The 16,426-nt window shown below is 34.7% G+C and overlaps 2 protein-coding genes across 2 annotated transcripts in view; one reads left to right on the top strand and one right to left on the bottom strand.

Annotated features, from left to right (window-relative positions):
* Window positions 1–788, bottom strand: part of LOC142335264 (mite allergen Der p 3-like) — a 35,195-nt gene extending 34,407 nt beyond the window's left edge. Inside the window, exon 1 of the mRNA XM_075383688.1 lies at window positions 383–788. Within this exon, the coding sequence (XP_075239803.1) occupies window positions 383–644 (262 nt within the window). The 5' untranslated portion in view covers window positions 645–788. The remainder of the gene's footprint in view (window positions 1–382) is intronic.
* LOC142358644 (equilibrative nucleoside transporter 3-like) overlaps window positions 1–16,426 on the top strand; it is a 502,369-nt gene that overhangs the window by 126,719 nt on the left and 359,224 nt on the right. The window lies entirely within an intron of this gene.

Raw genomic sequence — 16,426 nt, 5'->3', positions numbered from 1 at the left:
GTCAGAAAGTGATTTTTTGCAATTGCTTTGAAGGTCAAGGAGGTCACAAACTTTACGCGGTCGTTGATTCAATCAAGTTTTGTGCACACGAATATGAAATTTGATGCTTGCATATCACCAGAGCCAGTACCAAATTGCAAAATAAATTTGACGAAGTGCGGTGCACAACTGCATAAGGTGAAATTCAGGAAACTACCGTGAAAATATTCAGAACTTGGTCAGTTCATTTTGGCAATTGGTGATTTGAAAAACTGCTAATTCTTAGTACTGGGCAGACTAAAAACACAGACTTGAAAATCTATGATTCAGCAGTGGTTTGTGTTCAAGCGCAGTCCAGGAAAACCGCTTACTTTATCAAAATGTGATGAAAATAATAGCTTACGATCATGCCCCTGTAAGCAGGAAGCGGCTGTTATAATCCAATATTCGGACAGAAAGGTTCCACCACAGAACCTAGTTGAGTTCTTGTAATGAATCTTGACAAAGAAACGCCTGTCCACGGTCTCAAGCCCCCGAATGATGGAAGAGCGAAGGGCACTTTGAAGTCCAGTTCCATTTAGGTTTTCATTAACAGGAAACAACAATCCTGTATCGAACCAGCAGATCGTCAAGGTCAATATAAAGACCAAATTCTCAAAACCCATTCCTGATTGCTCATTAATCAATTGTTCTCACCCCTAGCTGTTATGATTTGAAACAGTTTGTCGTACTTTTGTTGTCAATTTATGTGTTGTATTATGTCAATTAAATGGTGATTTGGTTAAGTAGAGTCAATAAGTCAAGTTAATAAGTAATAAACATGTTCTCTCTGAAGCTCTTCTTGTTTCTCCTTTGGCAGTGAAACTAAATCTAGTTAAGCTGAACTGAGAAATGATGCTACTGAAAAACCTGACACAGAATTTACATGAGTTTTATTAATCCCCTAACATTAGCTAAGGTGTGAGCAAACTTGCAGCTATCTCTGCTCTACTAAGTCATTTTAAATTTTTTCTTAAATTTTTCCCCTTAAAATTTTTTAACTTCATAAAATTTTTCTCCGTAATCGCTCAGAAAACTGCGAGCCATCGACTATTTCATGGCTCTAACAATAGATTAATTGTCTAGAGAGAACTCTCTGCCACTATTATCCTGCACTGAAAATTAATTATACAAGGCTCATAATATTCAGACCATGTTCATCCAAAACCTTGTCTCAATTGTCTACCAATTGACAGACTGCCTCTGAAGAAGTAGTTCAAATTTTATTTAAGCCAAGTTAGATTCGTAAAAAGGACGGGCATCTATACAAAACGCGACATAACATCTGCTTCAAACTAGAATGAACACTCGAACAAACAAAACATGACACATGAAATCAACTCTGAGCAATTTTCAATCTAATCAATTTTTTTAACTAGAACATCTTAACAATATTTTCTTTCATTTAGTCATCATGAGAACTTCCAGTGACACTTGTCAGAATTATGATTCAGTAACAAACCAATATCAAGAAAAAACTATCAGTAGAATTTTAATGAAAACTTGTAGTGTCAAATTCAACCAAATCATTAGGTGCCCACAGGCTACTCCAGACATCATATTTTCACTATTATAACAGTTATATCACTTTTTGTATACTTCAACAGAAAGTTGTAAAAAAAGCCAGAACAGAAGTCAAATGAAAGCATGAAAAGACTCTAAAATCGAAAAGTCTACATCAAAATCCAACTTGTTTTATTCTGAAAAACCACGATGCAACAAAAATAGCCTCAAATTCTCTGCAAGATTATTCGAAACCACAAATATTAGAAAAAAACCTGGTCGGCAAAACTAACCTGATCGATTTAAAATCACCAAAAACGTGAACAAAATCTGTGTGAAAATTTAAATGCTCACAAAAAAATTCTATATCAAAACCTCTTCGAAAAATACAAAAAGTTTTTCTAGAAAACGTTTAATTTCACACTGCACGCTGGACTGGCTTTCTATGGATAAAACTCATTTTTTGTTGATAATTATATCGATCTGCCGAAAATAACTGAAAAAACCACAAATGAGCGTAGAGTTCCTACACAACAATTAGGACCGGAACAAAAGATTAGTTTGTTTTTGTAGCCCTAAGAACTCAAAAAACAATTTATGGAAACATTTTTGTCATATTAATTGTTTTTAAAAAACACAAACTGATCGCGTTGACAGATGAAATTTAAGATAAATAGAAACGGAGAAATTGTAGTAAAATTAGTAACGATTAAGGGAATTTGGATTGTAACTAGTATACTTTTCGACAGTTTCAAGCCTAAAATGTAACGGTTTTATTCTTTTGACCGAATGTTTTGAAAACTGTTTACTTTTTTGGAATGAATCTCTCTCAGTAGCAAACGAATTTTTTGGATAATAGACGACAGGCAATTTAGAGTCTCCAACTTACGAAATTTTGCATTGATAATGTGAAACTAAAAGTGGATCAAAGTTTTCTTTTCTATATTTTACTGTTGTTTTTAAATTTACTGCTTATTATATCATCAGAACTAAACTTTTCAGTATCTTCAAGATCGCGGAGACGCAAGGAAACGGGTTTCCTGAAAAAAATTTATCGAAAATCCTGGTTGCAAAGAAAAGCGTAGAATTTATTATTATTTTTTATTAAGGTTCCTTATGATGTCAGAGTTCATCTGTGAAAGTGCATCTAATTTGAAAAAATATTTTTATTGTTTTTTGAATGCCTCTGTGATACGTATGGATACCTAAATATATATCGAAACCTTTATGTGTACTAAATTAGTTATCCTCTATATCTATAATTATATCATGAGTTTTTATAACTAAAAGTCATGACCCCTATTTATTCACCTATATTAATATTCCCGTTAGTCTACTAAATTATTTCATATTTTTGTTCATGCTAGTTTATTATAAGTAATCATAATCTCACTTATACTGTCTGAATTTAAGTTACTCTGCAAACGCTCTTCATATTCCTGAGTTAAACTTAGCAGTGGATTCGCACCGCGTTTCCAATAATCAGAATTCGTAAAACACAATTAGTTGTGTATTCGCTCAGCAATTTCTAACACATTCTTGAGACAAAGTTTTCGCATCGCGAACCCTAAACTATTCAATAAGATAAAGTATAACATGGCGCAGTCAGCGAGAAAGGACAGCGGCAAATCCCCACTTGGAATTCAACCCTTTTGGGAAAAGGCGACACAAGAACCCCCAATTCGCTGGGAGTATTGGAGAATACAATTGAAACTCGCAATCCTCGCCCGAGAAGGAATTGAAGTGGACCTCCTCTTGGTGGACCCTCCATGTTATACTTTATCTTATTGAATAGTTTAGGGTTCGCGATGCGAATACTTTGTCTCAAGAATGTGTTAGGAATTGCTGAGCGAAAACACAACTAATTGTGTTTTACGAATTCTGATTATTGGAAACGCGGTGCGAATCCACTGCTAAGTTTAACTCAGGAATATGAAGAGCGTTTGCAGAGTAACTTGAATTCAGACTGTATAAGTGAGATTATGATTACTTATAATAAACTAGCATGAACAAAAATATGAAATAATTTAGTAGACTAACGGGAATATTAATATAGGTGAATAAATAGGAGTCATGACTTTTAGTTATAAAAACACATGATCTAATTATAGATATAGAGGATAACTAATTTAGTACACATAAAGGTTTCGATATATATTTAGGTATCCATACGTATCACATTTCCCTCGTGACAAAAAAATTTTTTTAATGTATTTACAATTTTTTTTTAGAATCAACACAAACATGCAAACGAGTGGGATGAACAAAACTTAACTCAAAATTGTAGAGGTACTGCTAATGTTAAATTTAAGAATAGCAACGAATAAAATTTAAGTATATGCAAGGCTTATAAGTCTGAGGACTTTCAATCGTACATGGGTTGTGTATGCTAATGAAAGTAAATTATCACCACTTGACAGACAATTACAGCACATAAAATTCTAAATGTTCAATAATTTTGGAATCGTAAAGCGAATACGCTTCAAAATTCTCAACATGTAAACTGAATACATTACACTGAATAATTTAAGTGCACACACAGTAATAAATGGATTCGCAGGGCAAATACTTGAATGAATTTAAGGCTAACAATTGAAGAGCAACTGTAATAAGTTAAAAGCAAGGTTAACATTAAAATTGGATTAAAGAAGCGAGAACAAGACTAAATAAGTGATTGGAGTTTATGACAGTTTTACTGAGTTTTTGGCTTAAATTTCATTTTCTGCATCCCAAACAGATAGTTCTCTTTTTTGTTCGTTATACCTAACTCGTGAATCTGGCGGCGAAACTTGGCCAATTTGAATGTCCGGTCTTGGGGGAGAGGGGATTCTTGAATGTTCCGCACTTTGAATCATGGCTACCACTGTATTCGCGTTTGCTGCATCCTTCTTCTCTTTTTTCGATTTGCGTTTTTTCTGTTTGCCTGAACTAGTCGAGGTCAGAGAACTGGTTGGTGAAATATCCGCGTCTGTGAAGCCGTAAAATTGGGGCCGATTTCGTTTTCGGGTTCCTTGTTGTTTTTTCGGGTCGGAATGTGTGTCTTGAGTCTGCTGGTTTTGAGAAGAAGTCATTTGTGGAGCGGGTACTATTGATATCAGTTGTTGTCCCTGAGCTGTCGCGTTATCATTATCGTTGATTGAAGCTGCATTTCGACGTCGTTTGGGCTGCGGTTTTGCAGGTTTGCGTACGGTGAGGGCTCGAGAAACGTTTGAGTTGACAGAGGAAACAACTGAAGTAGTGTCACGATGTCGGTGTCGAATTTTGATTTCCCTAGCTTTTGCTTTTTGATGTCGTTGCTGTGTTTGGCAATCTTTACTTCTGTTGTTTGCTCATAAGGCGCAGGACGCCTTTGTGCGTATGCCCAGAGATTAGTGGATTTTTCAGCTTTGGTGCCAAACTCTGCCAAATCACTATCTCTGACTTTAACTGGTGATCGCCCTGGTTCGTTAATTATTGTTATCGTGGGGGAGGATTTAGTGACGGATGATCCGGGGTTTTAAAACTTCGTATAGCCCAGTCAGCTGTCTTTTCGCCCTCTTTTTGTTCATGCTAGTTTATTATAAGTAATCATAATCTCACTTATGTAGTCTGAATTCAAGTTACTCTGCAAACGCTCTTCATATTCCTCAGTTAAACTTAGCAGTGGATTCGCACCGCGTTTCCAATAATCAGAATTCGTAAAACACAATTAGTTGTGTATTCGCTCAGCAATTCCTTACACATTCTTGAGACAAAGTATTCGCAACGCGAACCCTAAACTATTCAATAAGATAAAGTATAAAATGGCGCAGTCAGCGACAAAGGACAGCGGCAAATCCCCACTAGGAATTCAACCCTTTTGGGAAAAGGCGACACAAGAACTCCCAATTCGCTGGGAGTATTGGAGAATACAATTGAAACTCGCAATCCTCGCCCGAGAAGGAATTGAAGTGGACCTCCTCTTGGTGGACCCTCCAGAACATGATCTCTTGCCTCTTGAACCAGCATATAAGGACGCAGTTGACAACCCGACCGCACAATCAGAGCGAGACCGACGTACCCGCAATGAGCAGGCAAAAACAGCGTGGAAAAATCAGTGTCAACGTGTTATAGCAGTCGGCATACTTTGCGGTGACAAACCGTGGAAGTTATGTGATCGAAAAGCATCTTCTTTGATGTACTTGAGCTTAGGCATGGAAGGACGGCGCGTATTCAACTCAAAGAATTCGACCGTCAATCTCGAAACAATCTCAACGAAGGATCTTTGGGATGTTCTAAATACAACTTTCATTCGGATCCATAATATAACCTTCGATAGATACCTCTTCCTCACACGAAAACAGCAGAAGGGAGAACCTATTGAGAAGTTCTATGGACATCTCAAAGAACTTTCGGAAAACTGTGATCTAGGAGATAAAGGAGACACTATCATCCGGGACGTCTTTATCGCGAACATGCAAAATGAAGACATTCAAAAAGAGCTTCTTAAAGAAACAGTAGACCCGGAAAAAGCATTGGCAATAGCAATTAATATAGAGATTGGTACGCTCAACCTACTAAAAATGAATGCAAGTAAAACCGAGTCACATTCAACTGTTAACCAAGTGCAACGGATGCGCATCGCGAATGCTACCCCTTTCTCCAATATGAATACAACAGCACGGAAAAAGCCTACAACCTGTCATTTCTGTGGATCTAGTTGGACCTCTGACAATCGTAATAAATGTCCCGCTCGGGGAAAAAGATGCAATAACTGTGGTATTGAAAACCACTTCGCAAAGGTTTGTCACAAACCTAAAGACCCTAATTCGTACCCAAAACCTGAGCCGCGGGTCATTAACGTAGAAAAAGATGATCAAAAATGAAGATGTCAACCAAATTTCGGCCAATTTTGATCCTGATCGGCAGTCAAACTATTCTTCAGATGAAGATAATTGTGTAGCAGTAGTATTTTCAACAGATTTCACAACTTCGGTGGACGCAATCAATCTTCCTGTAACTTTCGGCAATACATCATCAAATGTTTTGGTGGATTCGGGCAGCGTATGCACAATAATAAATGAATCCTTGGCGAACTCCATCATTTCCCATGACTCGAAATCGAAGTGGATACGCAAAGCCAATCCTAAACGATTGAAAACATTTTCAAATGAGCCTATTCATACGGTGGGCATTCTCCAAACTTCAATTCAAAGCAGCAATTGGTATGCGAATCCAATAGAAATTCAAGTAGTGGCGGATGGACATCGTTCTTTTTTGGGTAGAGATTTGTTTCCAGCTCTTGGACTCTCAATACAACAATCAAATAATCATATAACAATCACTCAGGTAGATCAAGAATATTGCCCAATCAAAAAACAGATTGCTACTGATTATCCTGACCTAATCTCCAGAATTGGTAAGTCCAAAGTACATACAGTTCGTTCAAAATTCCACAAACATTATATTTCATCACACCAAAAAGGCCGCCGTGTTCCTATAAACTTATTAGACAAAGTATCCGCTGAGCTAAAGAAACTTTCTGAACAGGGACACATTGAAAAACTACAAGAATGTTCGGATAAAAACTTCATTTCTCCCATTGTGATTAGGGTCAAAAAGGACAAATCTGTAAAATTAGCTCTCGATTCGAAAATATTAAATAAAGCGATCCACAAAAACAAGTATCAAATGCCAAATATAGATAGTCTTATCGATTCAATTTCACAACACATTAATAATTCAAATCTGGGAGATAATGTCTATTTTTCAACGATCGATTTAAAATATGCCTATAGCCAACTAAAGCTGCATCCGGATACCGCACGTCATTGTAATTTTAATATCATTTGCGGCGAAGCAACAGGTACGTATCGTTTTGAAACGGGATTTTATGGCCTTACGGATATGCCGGCCGAGTTTCAAAAGGCAATGGATTACACATTGGTTGGGCTGACTAACACATACTGTTTTCTGGATGACATAATTGTAGTTAGCAAAGGCACCAAGGAATCGCACCTCAAATACGTGTACAAATGTCTGCAAAAACTCGAAGCGGATAACCTTAGAATTAATTTAAGCAAATGTCACTTCGCAAAACATCAAATAAATTGGCTTGGCTTCACATTCTCACAAAATGGTGTTAAACCTATAGAATCTAAAACAGCGGCAATTGCGGAAATCAAAGCTCCAAAAACATTGAAACAATTACGGTCATTTTTAGGTAGCGTTCATCATTTAAGTAAATTTATACCTAATCTTGCCAAAATATGCCACCCTCTTCGGCCCTTATTAAAGAAAAACGAAAAATTTATTTGGAATGAAAATCATCAATTACATTTTGAACACATCAAAACTGTTATTGCAAACGCTACAGAAAATACTCATTTTAACCCAACACTGGAAACGCGAATCAAATGCGACGCATCCCGCCAAGGCTTAGGCGCTGCACTTGAACAATTAGATTGTCAAGGGTGGAAAACAGTAGCTTTTGCATCTCGTTTTCTTAACAGCAATGAAGAACGCTATAGTATAAATGAACTCGAATTACTTGGGGTGGTTTGGGCCATTGAATATTTTAAATATTATCTATTTGGGAAGACTTTCACAGTTCTAACAGATCACAGAGCACTTCTTTCAGTCTTAAAATCACACCGCTCTAATAAATCCTACAACAGTAGATTAACACGATGGATTGACCGTTGGTTACCATTTGATTTTAACATCGAACAAATTCCTGGTACTAGAATGGGCTTAGTTGATTATATTTCGCGACAACCAAATCAAAACGCTAAAAGTGTCAATCAATACGATGAGGAATTCATGGTAGCAACAATTTCCCGTATTCGCGACGCAATTACATCTTTATTTAGTCACGCGAATAAAATTCCTTTCCAAAAGCGGCACATAACCAGTAATTATAAGCAACAAGTAAACAAGACGCGCGTCCACTTTTGCAAACCTACTAAAATTAGAACGCATAATTCAAATGCCTCAATTAATCCACTCATTACTCGAACACAAGTAAATAATTATAATTCCGATTTCATTTCTAACTTTAATTGCCGTGCAAATCAGTTGATTCAAAACACTACTGCATCCGCATCGCAAATCCAGTCAAATAATTTTAATTGTAATTTAGCCGCAAAAGCAGAAAATAAAGTAAACCACATAATAATGTCTGCAAAAGAAGTGCCTCAATCTAACCCCCCAACTCCTGCTACTGCTCCCAAAGTAACTTTCCGCACTCAATCAACCCCAATAGCGACAACTAGCACGAGCCCTAACATTCATACCCCAATTTCATCATCACCCGAAAATCAAGACATTGAATTGTCCAAAGAGGAAATCTTTGAAAGTAATTTAAATCAACTATTTACAAAATCATTCCTAGCGGTCCTAACAAGTAAGGACGCAGTATTAAAGGAAATTAGAGATTGTGTCCTCCAAGACGACGAGAACCGCTGTAAAGAAGTCAGATCTTACATACATTCGTTTTGGAAGGACGTTCACGTGAGGTCCGGTTGCTTGTGTGTTGACGAGCGCGTCGCCATACCCAATTCGATAAAGGAAAAGGTATTGGAATCCATTCACATGACCCACCCTGGTAGTTGGGGCATGATTTCACTATCTCAGTATGCATGGTGGCCCTATATGCATAGAGAGATTCTAGCCAAAGCATCAGATTGCGTTCCGTGTACAGACATTGGTAAGAATTTAAAACCTGTTATACCAAAATCTAAATGGTATCCGCATAAGGCTTGTCAAGAACCAGATGAAGAAATTCAAATTGACTTTGGGGGTCCGATAACAAATGACAAAGATAAAGATATTTACTTTTTGGCATGTATTGATCGTTATTCAAAGTATCCGACAGCTCGAATTTTTGAACATGCAAATGGGACAAATGTGGTAAATTTTCTCCGCGATTACGTTATACTCATGGAATTCCGCGAACAATCCGTTTAGATCAAGCCACTTGTTTAGTAGGTAAACAAGTTACAAATTACTGTAATGAAAATAATATTAACATTCTCGACGCGCCGGTCGGAGATCATAGAGCAGTTGGATTAGTGGGGCGAATGATACAGACAATTAAACGGCGGTTATCCTGTATGAAAACTGAAAATAAAGATTCATTTTCAACATCTAAAGCAATTAAACAAATAATTTCTGACTTACGAATAACAAGACAGAAAACAACACAGATAACTCCGTTTGAAGCTCATTTTGGTCGTCTGGTGAATACTCCTTTGCGCAATATTAGCACATGTCCATCAAGTTTAAACTTAACATATGAAAAAATTATTAATCACTATTTAGATGCTGATACAGTTCCTGTAGACAAATACCTCAATGATGCTGGATGGGTCAACCCTGAGAGAAGCGATCTGGAAATTGAGAGTGATGAACAAGGCACAACAAGATGCAGGCCTCCGATATCGTGACTCCGACAATAAGGAATCGCGGTTCATATTACACCCCAAACTCACGAACCCCATTCCGAGAACGGAAAAGTCATTAAATGTGAAGCTAACGCGAAAAATACCAAACAAAAATAGGGCGAAAAGACAGCTCGCTGGGCTATACGAAGTTTTAAAACCCGGATCATTCGTCACTAAATCCTCCCCCACGACAACAATAATTAACGACGTTGTTGTTAATTATTAGATCTCGCTAGAGGCTCAGAGAAACTTTTTAAAATTACCAATACAACATAAGAACAGAAAACAGACAAAATTTAAAAAAAAAATTGAGTAAAAACCAAGTTTTTTAAAACAATTATTATCAAACTAATCAATGTTTTAACATATAACATATAAACAGTAATTAGGTTCAATTAGATAGCGTCAGAATTTCATTGAGGCCTCTCAGGAATCATTGAGAATACATTATCAATAACAAAAAAATTAGGTAAAACTTTAATGTAAACTTTTAGTGCAAAATTCAACAAATCCAGTCGTTGCACACATATTTTCGTCATTGTAAAAATTGTATTGCATTTTCAATACTTCACCATAAAAACACGAGGACATCCAAAACAGAAGTATAATGGCCGCAAAAAACTAAAAAAGAACGGCTGAAAAACCGTAAAATGTACATCTAAATTCAAAATTGTTTTGTTTTGAAAGACCACAATGCAAAAAAAGTTAGCCCCAATATCATTGTAGGGTTTTTGAAACTGTAAATATTAGAAAAAAAACTAAACATGCGTAAATTACAAAAATTCTTAGAAAAGACCCAAATTGTTAACAAAATTGGCGTGAAAGGTAACTATTCGCAAAAATAAGTATCGATAACTGTTCAAAAAGAGGGTTTTTTTAAAACGTTTCTTTTCTACATCTACAATGAACAGGATTTCTAGTGAAAAAATTCTCATTTTTTTGATCTGCCAAATATCACGTAAAAAATCCAGATGAGCATACAGTTCCTACCTCGCACTAGGAGCCACAAAAAAACGAATTAGGGTGTTTTTTAAACCAATATAGATTCTAAATTAAACAAACAGACATCTATGCAGAAAAACGCATATCGTCGGGATCACTTTTCTCAGCTTAACTAGAATCAATACTCAAATAAACGAATACGAGACATGAAATCAACACAAAGGAAACTTTTCAAGTAAAAAATTCTTATCAACTGAACAAATAATTTTACAGAAAAGAATAAAAGTGAGAATCAAAAACCATAAAGTCATTCGTTTTCAAACTGAATCTCAAATTGAATTTTTTAAAAAATGCGTCTCCTCAAACAATGAGATCTTTTTTTGCTCATACTGTAAGAAATCTACAGAATCTGAGCAAAACAGCTTAAAAACTTACCAATTTTTGAAAATTTTTCAAAAAAAAGTAGTTTCAAAAGATTCCGATATTGTTAACGCTAAAATCAAAACATTATTTAGTCTTATTAGATCTCGCTAGAAGCTCAGAGAAACTTTTCAGAAACACCAATACAACATAAGAACAACCAACAGACAAAATTTGCGAAATTTGAATGAAAGAACCAGATTTTTTATGCAAATAGTTTCAAACTAATCAATGTGATAAAATTTAAGATCTAATCAATATCTAAGTTCAATTAGACCGTGTGATAATTTCAGTGAGACCTGTAAGAAATAGGATTCATTGAGAATAGAATATCAATAACAAAAAAAGGTAAAAAATTAAGGAAAACTTTTAGTGTCAGAGTCAACAAATCCATTAGTTGCAGATATATATTCATCATTGTAATAACTGTATCGCATTTTGTATACTTCACAAGAAAACACGATGAATATCAAATTAGAAGTAAAATTGCCGCAAAGAAACGAAAACAAAAGCGCCTGAAATTCTCTACTTCGATCGGACACAAAAAATCTTTAACGAAAAGGCCGACAGACTCAACTGGGTTTTCACCAGATTCCAAAGTCCATCTACTGATTTGAATGATTATGGATATCCAAATGTGGTCGGTGCAAGTTAAATAATGTTCTAAAGCTCTTGTTTGTTTCTAATTTTATAACTTTTTGAGTTAATTTTCTCCAATTACTATGAAACAATTGGAGAATTTTCGTTTGAATTTTCGTTTGATCTGCCAAATATCACGTAAAAAATCCAGATGAGCATACAGTTCCTACCTCGCACTTGGAGCCACAAAAAAACGAATTAGGGTGTTTTTTAAACCAAGATAGATTCTAAATTAAACAAACAGACATCTATACAGAAAAACGCATATCGTCGGGATCACTTTTCTCAACTTAACTATGAAATCAACACAAAGGAAACTTTTCAAGTAAAAAATTCTTATCAACTGAACAAATAATTTTACAGAAAAGAATAAAAGCGAGAATCAAAAACCATAAAGTCATTCGTTTTCAAACTGAATCTCAAATTGAATTTTTTAAAAAATGCGTCTCCTCAAAGAATGAGATCTTTTTTTTTGCTCATACTGTAAGAAATCTACAGAATCTGAGCAAAACAGCTTTAAAACTTACCAATTTTTGAAAATTTTTCAAAAAAAGTAGTTTCAAAAGATTCCGATATTGTTAACGCTAACATCAAAACATTATTTAGTCTTATTAGATCTCGCTAGAAGCTCAGAGAAACTTTTCAGAAACACCAATACAACATAAGAACAACCAACAGACAAAATTTACGAAATTTGAATGAAAGAACCAGATTTTTTATGCAAATAGTTTCAAACTAATCAATGTGATAGAATTTAAGATCTAATCAATATCTGAGTTCAATTAGACCGTGTGATAATTTCAGTGAGACCTGTAAGAAATAGGATTCATTGAGAATAGAATATCAATAACAAAAAAGGTAAAAAATTAAGGAAAACTTTTAGTGTCAGAGTCAACAAATCCATTAGTTGCAGATATATATTCATCATTGTAATAACTGTATCGCATTCTGTATACTTCACAAGAAAACACGATGAATATCAAATTAGAAGTAAAATTGCCGCAAAGAAACGAAAACAAAAGCGCCTGCAATTCTCTACTTCGATCGGACACAAAAAATCTTTAACGAAAAGGCCGACAGACTCAACTGGGTTTTCACCAGATTCCAAAGTCCATCTACTGATTTGAATGATTATGGATATCCAAATGTGGTCGGTGCAAGTTAAATAATGTTCTAAAGCTCTTGTTTGTTTCTAATTTTATAACTTTTTGAGTTAATTTTCTCCAATTACTATGAAACAATTGGAGAATTTTCGTTTGAATTTTCGTTTGATCTGCCAAATATCACGTAAAAAATCCAGATGAGCATACAGTTCCTACCTCGCACTTGGAGCCACAAAAAAACGAATTAGGGTGTTTTTTAAACCAAGATAGATTCTAAATTAAACAAACAGACATCTATACAGAAAAACGCATATCGTCGGGATCACTTTTCTCAACTTAACTATGAAATCAACACAAAGGAAACTTTTCAAGTAAAAAATTCTTATCAACTGAACAAATAATTTTACAGAAAAGAATAAAAGCGAGAATCAAAAACCATAAAGTCATTCGTTTTCAAACTGAATCTCAAATTGAATTTTTTAAAAAATGCGTCTCCTCAAAGAATGAGATCTTTTTTTTGCTCATACTGTAAGAAATCTACAGAATCTGAGCAAAACAGCTTTAAAACTTACCAATTTTTGAAAATTTTTCAAAAAAAGTAGTTTCAAAAGATTCCGATATTGTTAACGCTAACATCAAAACATTATTTAGTCTTATTAGATCTCGCTAGAAGCTCAGAGAAACTTTTCAGAAACACCAATACAACATAAGAACAACCAACAGACAAAATTTACGAAATTTGAATGAAAGAACCAGATTTTTTATGCAAATAGTTTCAAACTAATCAATGTGATAAAATTTAAGATCTAATCAATATCCGAGTTCAATTAGACCGTGTGATAATTTCAGTGAGACCTGTAAGAAATAGGATTCATTGAGAATAGAATATCAATAACAAAAAAGGTAAAAAATTAAGGAAAACTTTTAGTGTCAGAGTCAACAAATCCATTAGTTGCAGATATATATTCATCATTGTAATAACTGTATCGCATTCTGTATACTTCACAAGAAAACACGATGAATATCAAATTAGAAGTAAAATTGCCGCAAAGAAACGAAAACAAAAGCGCCTGCAATTCTCTACTTCGATCGGACACAAAAAATCTTTAACGAAAAGGCCGACAGACTCAACTGGGTTTTCACCAGATTCCAAAGTCCATCTACTGATTTGAATGATTATGGATATCCAAATGTGGTCGGTGCAAGTTAAATAATGTTCTAAAGCTCTTGGTTGTTTCTAATTTTATAACTTTTTGAGTTAATTTTCTCCAATTACTATGAAACAATTGGAGAATTTTCGTTTGAATATTCGTTCATTAAATGAAAATTTGACGGAAAATTTGAACTTTTAGAATACTCAGAAATTAAACCCGAAATTATAGTTTTAAATGAAACATGGCAAAAACAAATGTCAGTTTTCAATAAAATTGAAGGTTACAGAGAATTTTGTCACTCAACGAACGAACAAAATTAAGTCCAGCGCGGTCGTTGTTTTTATTAAAAATCTATCTCTAGCTTAGGAAGCGTAACGTCTCTAAACCTTTGATTTGATAATTTAGTGAAAGAAATTTCTTTGGGCACTTCTAAGTTTAGAATTATTGGTGTGTATAACTCGCCGAAAAATCAGGCAAACAAGTTTCTCGACGATCTTGATTCACCATTCGAGTTTCTATAAGTGTTTTTTTCAACATGTTTTTTTTGTAGAGGACTTCAAGAAACATATTTTGGATCAAAAATCAACGACCAGTAAATACAAGAAAATCTTAGCCTCTTTCAATCATCAAATCCTAAACCCACATAGACCTACAATACTTTCTAGAGAAAATTAAAAAAAACTTGCATCGACCACAATTTGTGTAACCAGTCAATAGTTTTAGGAAATACTATCTTAATAGATTGCACAGGAAGGGATCATTTAGGTCTTCTGCATACAACTGATGTAAGGTTTTTAATTTGAATGACACGGCAGAAATTTTTCTGTGCGACATTGGAGAAAACCGAAATGATGAATATCAGTGTAGGGCACTTTTCCGTCTTATTTCTGATCTGAAAAAATTGAAAACGATGGTACAAAAGAAAACATTCAGGAACATTTCCTAAAGATCCATGATTGTCTTCTTGATTGTATTAACAAATACTATACCGAGAAAAAAGTTTTTCTGAACCTGGAGAAAAAAAGAACAAAAATTGAAACATGCTTTCAAGAGAGAGAAAATAAAAAAAATTTCAAGAGGACACGAAACCGTAAAAAAAGAGAGACAGAAAGTATTAGCTATAATGCAAGCTGAAAAAAATCGTAGAAAAGCAAACCAGATAAGGGATCTTATGCGAGATAAAGGTAAAACTTTTATTCAAGTCTATCAAGAAAACGAGGTCCCTATCAAAAAGATTATCGCTTTAGGATGTGGAAAATTTCAAAAAGTACTTTGCAGACATGGGAAAAACAATTATTTGGAAAGTACCACATAGAGCCCGGCCATCATTGTTTCTGCTTGCATAAATCAAAATTTTTATTTACAACGGATGGAAACGAAGTATATTCTCTCATCATTGCCAACCTAAACTCCTCAAAAGATTACGGATTCGAGGGAATAAATAACGAACTCATCCAAATGTTAAGCCCTGATCTTTCGCCTTTTTTTCGCAACTTTCGAAAACAAAAGTATGTGCTCCGGTATCTTTCCAAATAGCTTTAAAATAGCTAAAATTACTCCACTCTAAAAAGAAGGTTGGATGAGAATGCTTCATCATATCATCCTTTCTCATTGCTCTCTTCGCTCAGCAAAGTTTTTGAAAAAGTCTGATATAGTCTTTTAGGTTTTTTTTTGAAAAAAAAAACAATTTATTTTCACCCTGCCAATACGGTTTTAGGTGATCTAAGAATACTATACAGGCTGTCATGAAGCTTACCGAACTTGTCAGAGAAAACGTTAGAAAAAAAAAGATTGGAAGCCTTTTTTAAATTTTCTAGAAACATTTGACACGGTAGATCACAATATACTTCTAGACAAATTAAGTAACTACAGAATCCGTGGTGTTACTAATGAAATGATAGATTTTTAACTGAGTAACCAAACTCAATTTGATTAAAGTGGAAGAAATTGATCAACTTCAAAGGAAGTCAAGATTGAAGTACCGCAAGGTTCAATACTGGGACCCCTTTTGTTTTTTTGTTTATATCAATGATTTGAACAAGTAGCAGTAAACAACAATATCGATTTGACCCTTTTTGCTGATGACAGCACTTTCACTGCGTATGATATATTCGATGCTCTGAACGCACTCAGAAAGTAAATACCAGAGATAAAAAATGGTGTGAGACAATTCGGCTTCAATTGAATTCAAGCAAATCAAAAACCTTTATTTTCTCAAGTAAAAAAACTGTCACGTGTCTTTGAC

Source organism: Convolutriloba macropyga, chromosome 2 (assembly GCF_964194025.1).
Source record: "Convolutriloba macropyga chromosome 2, txConMacr16.3, whole genome shotgun sequence".
NCBI classification, from domain to species: domain Eukaryota; kingdom Metazoa; phylum Xenacoelomorpha; order Acoela; family Convolutidae; genus Convolutriloba; species Convolutriloba macropyga.
This window is presented reverse-complemented; position numbering and strand designations above follow the sequence as displayed.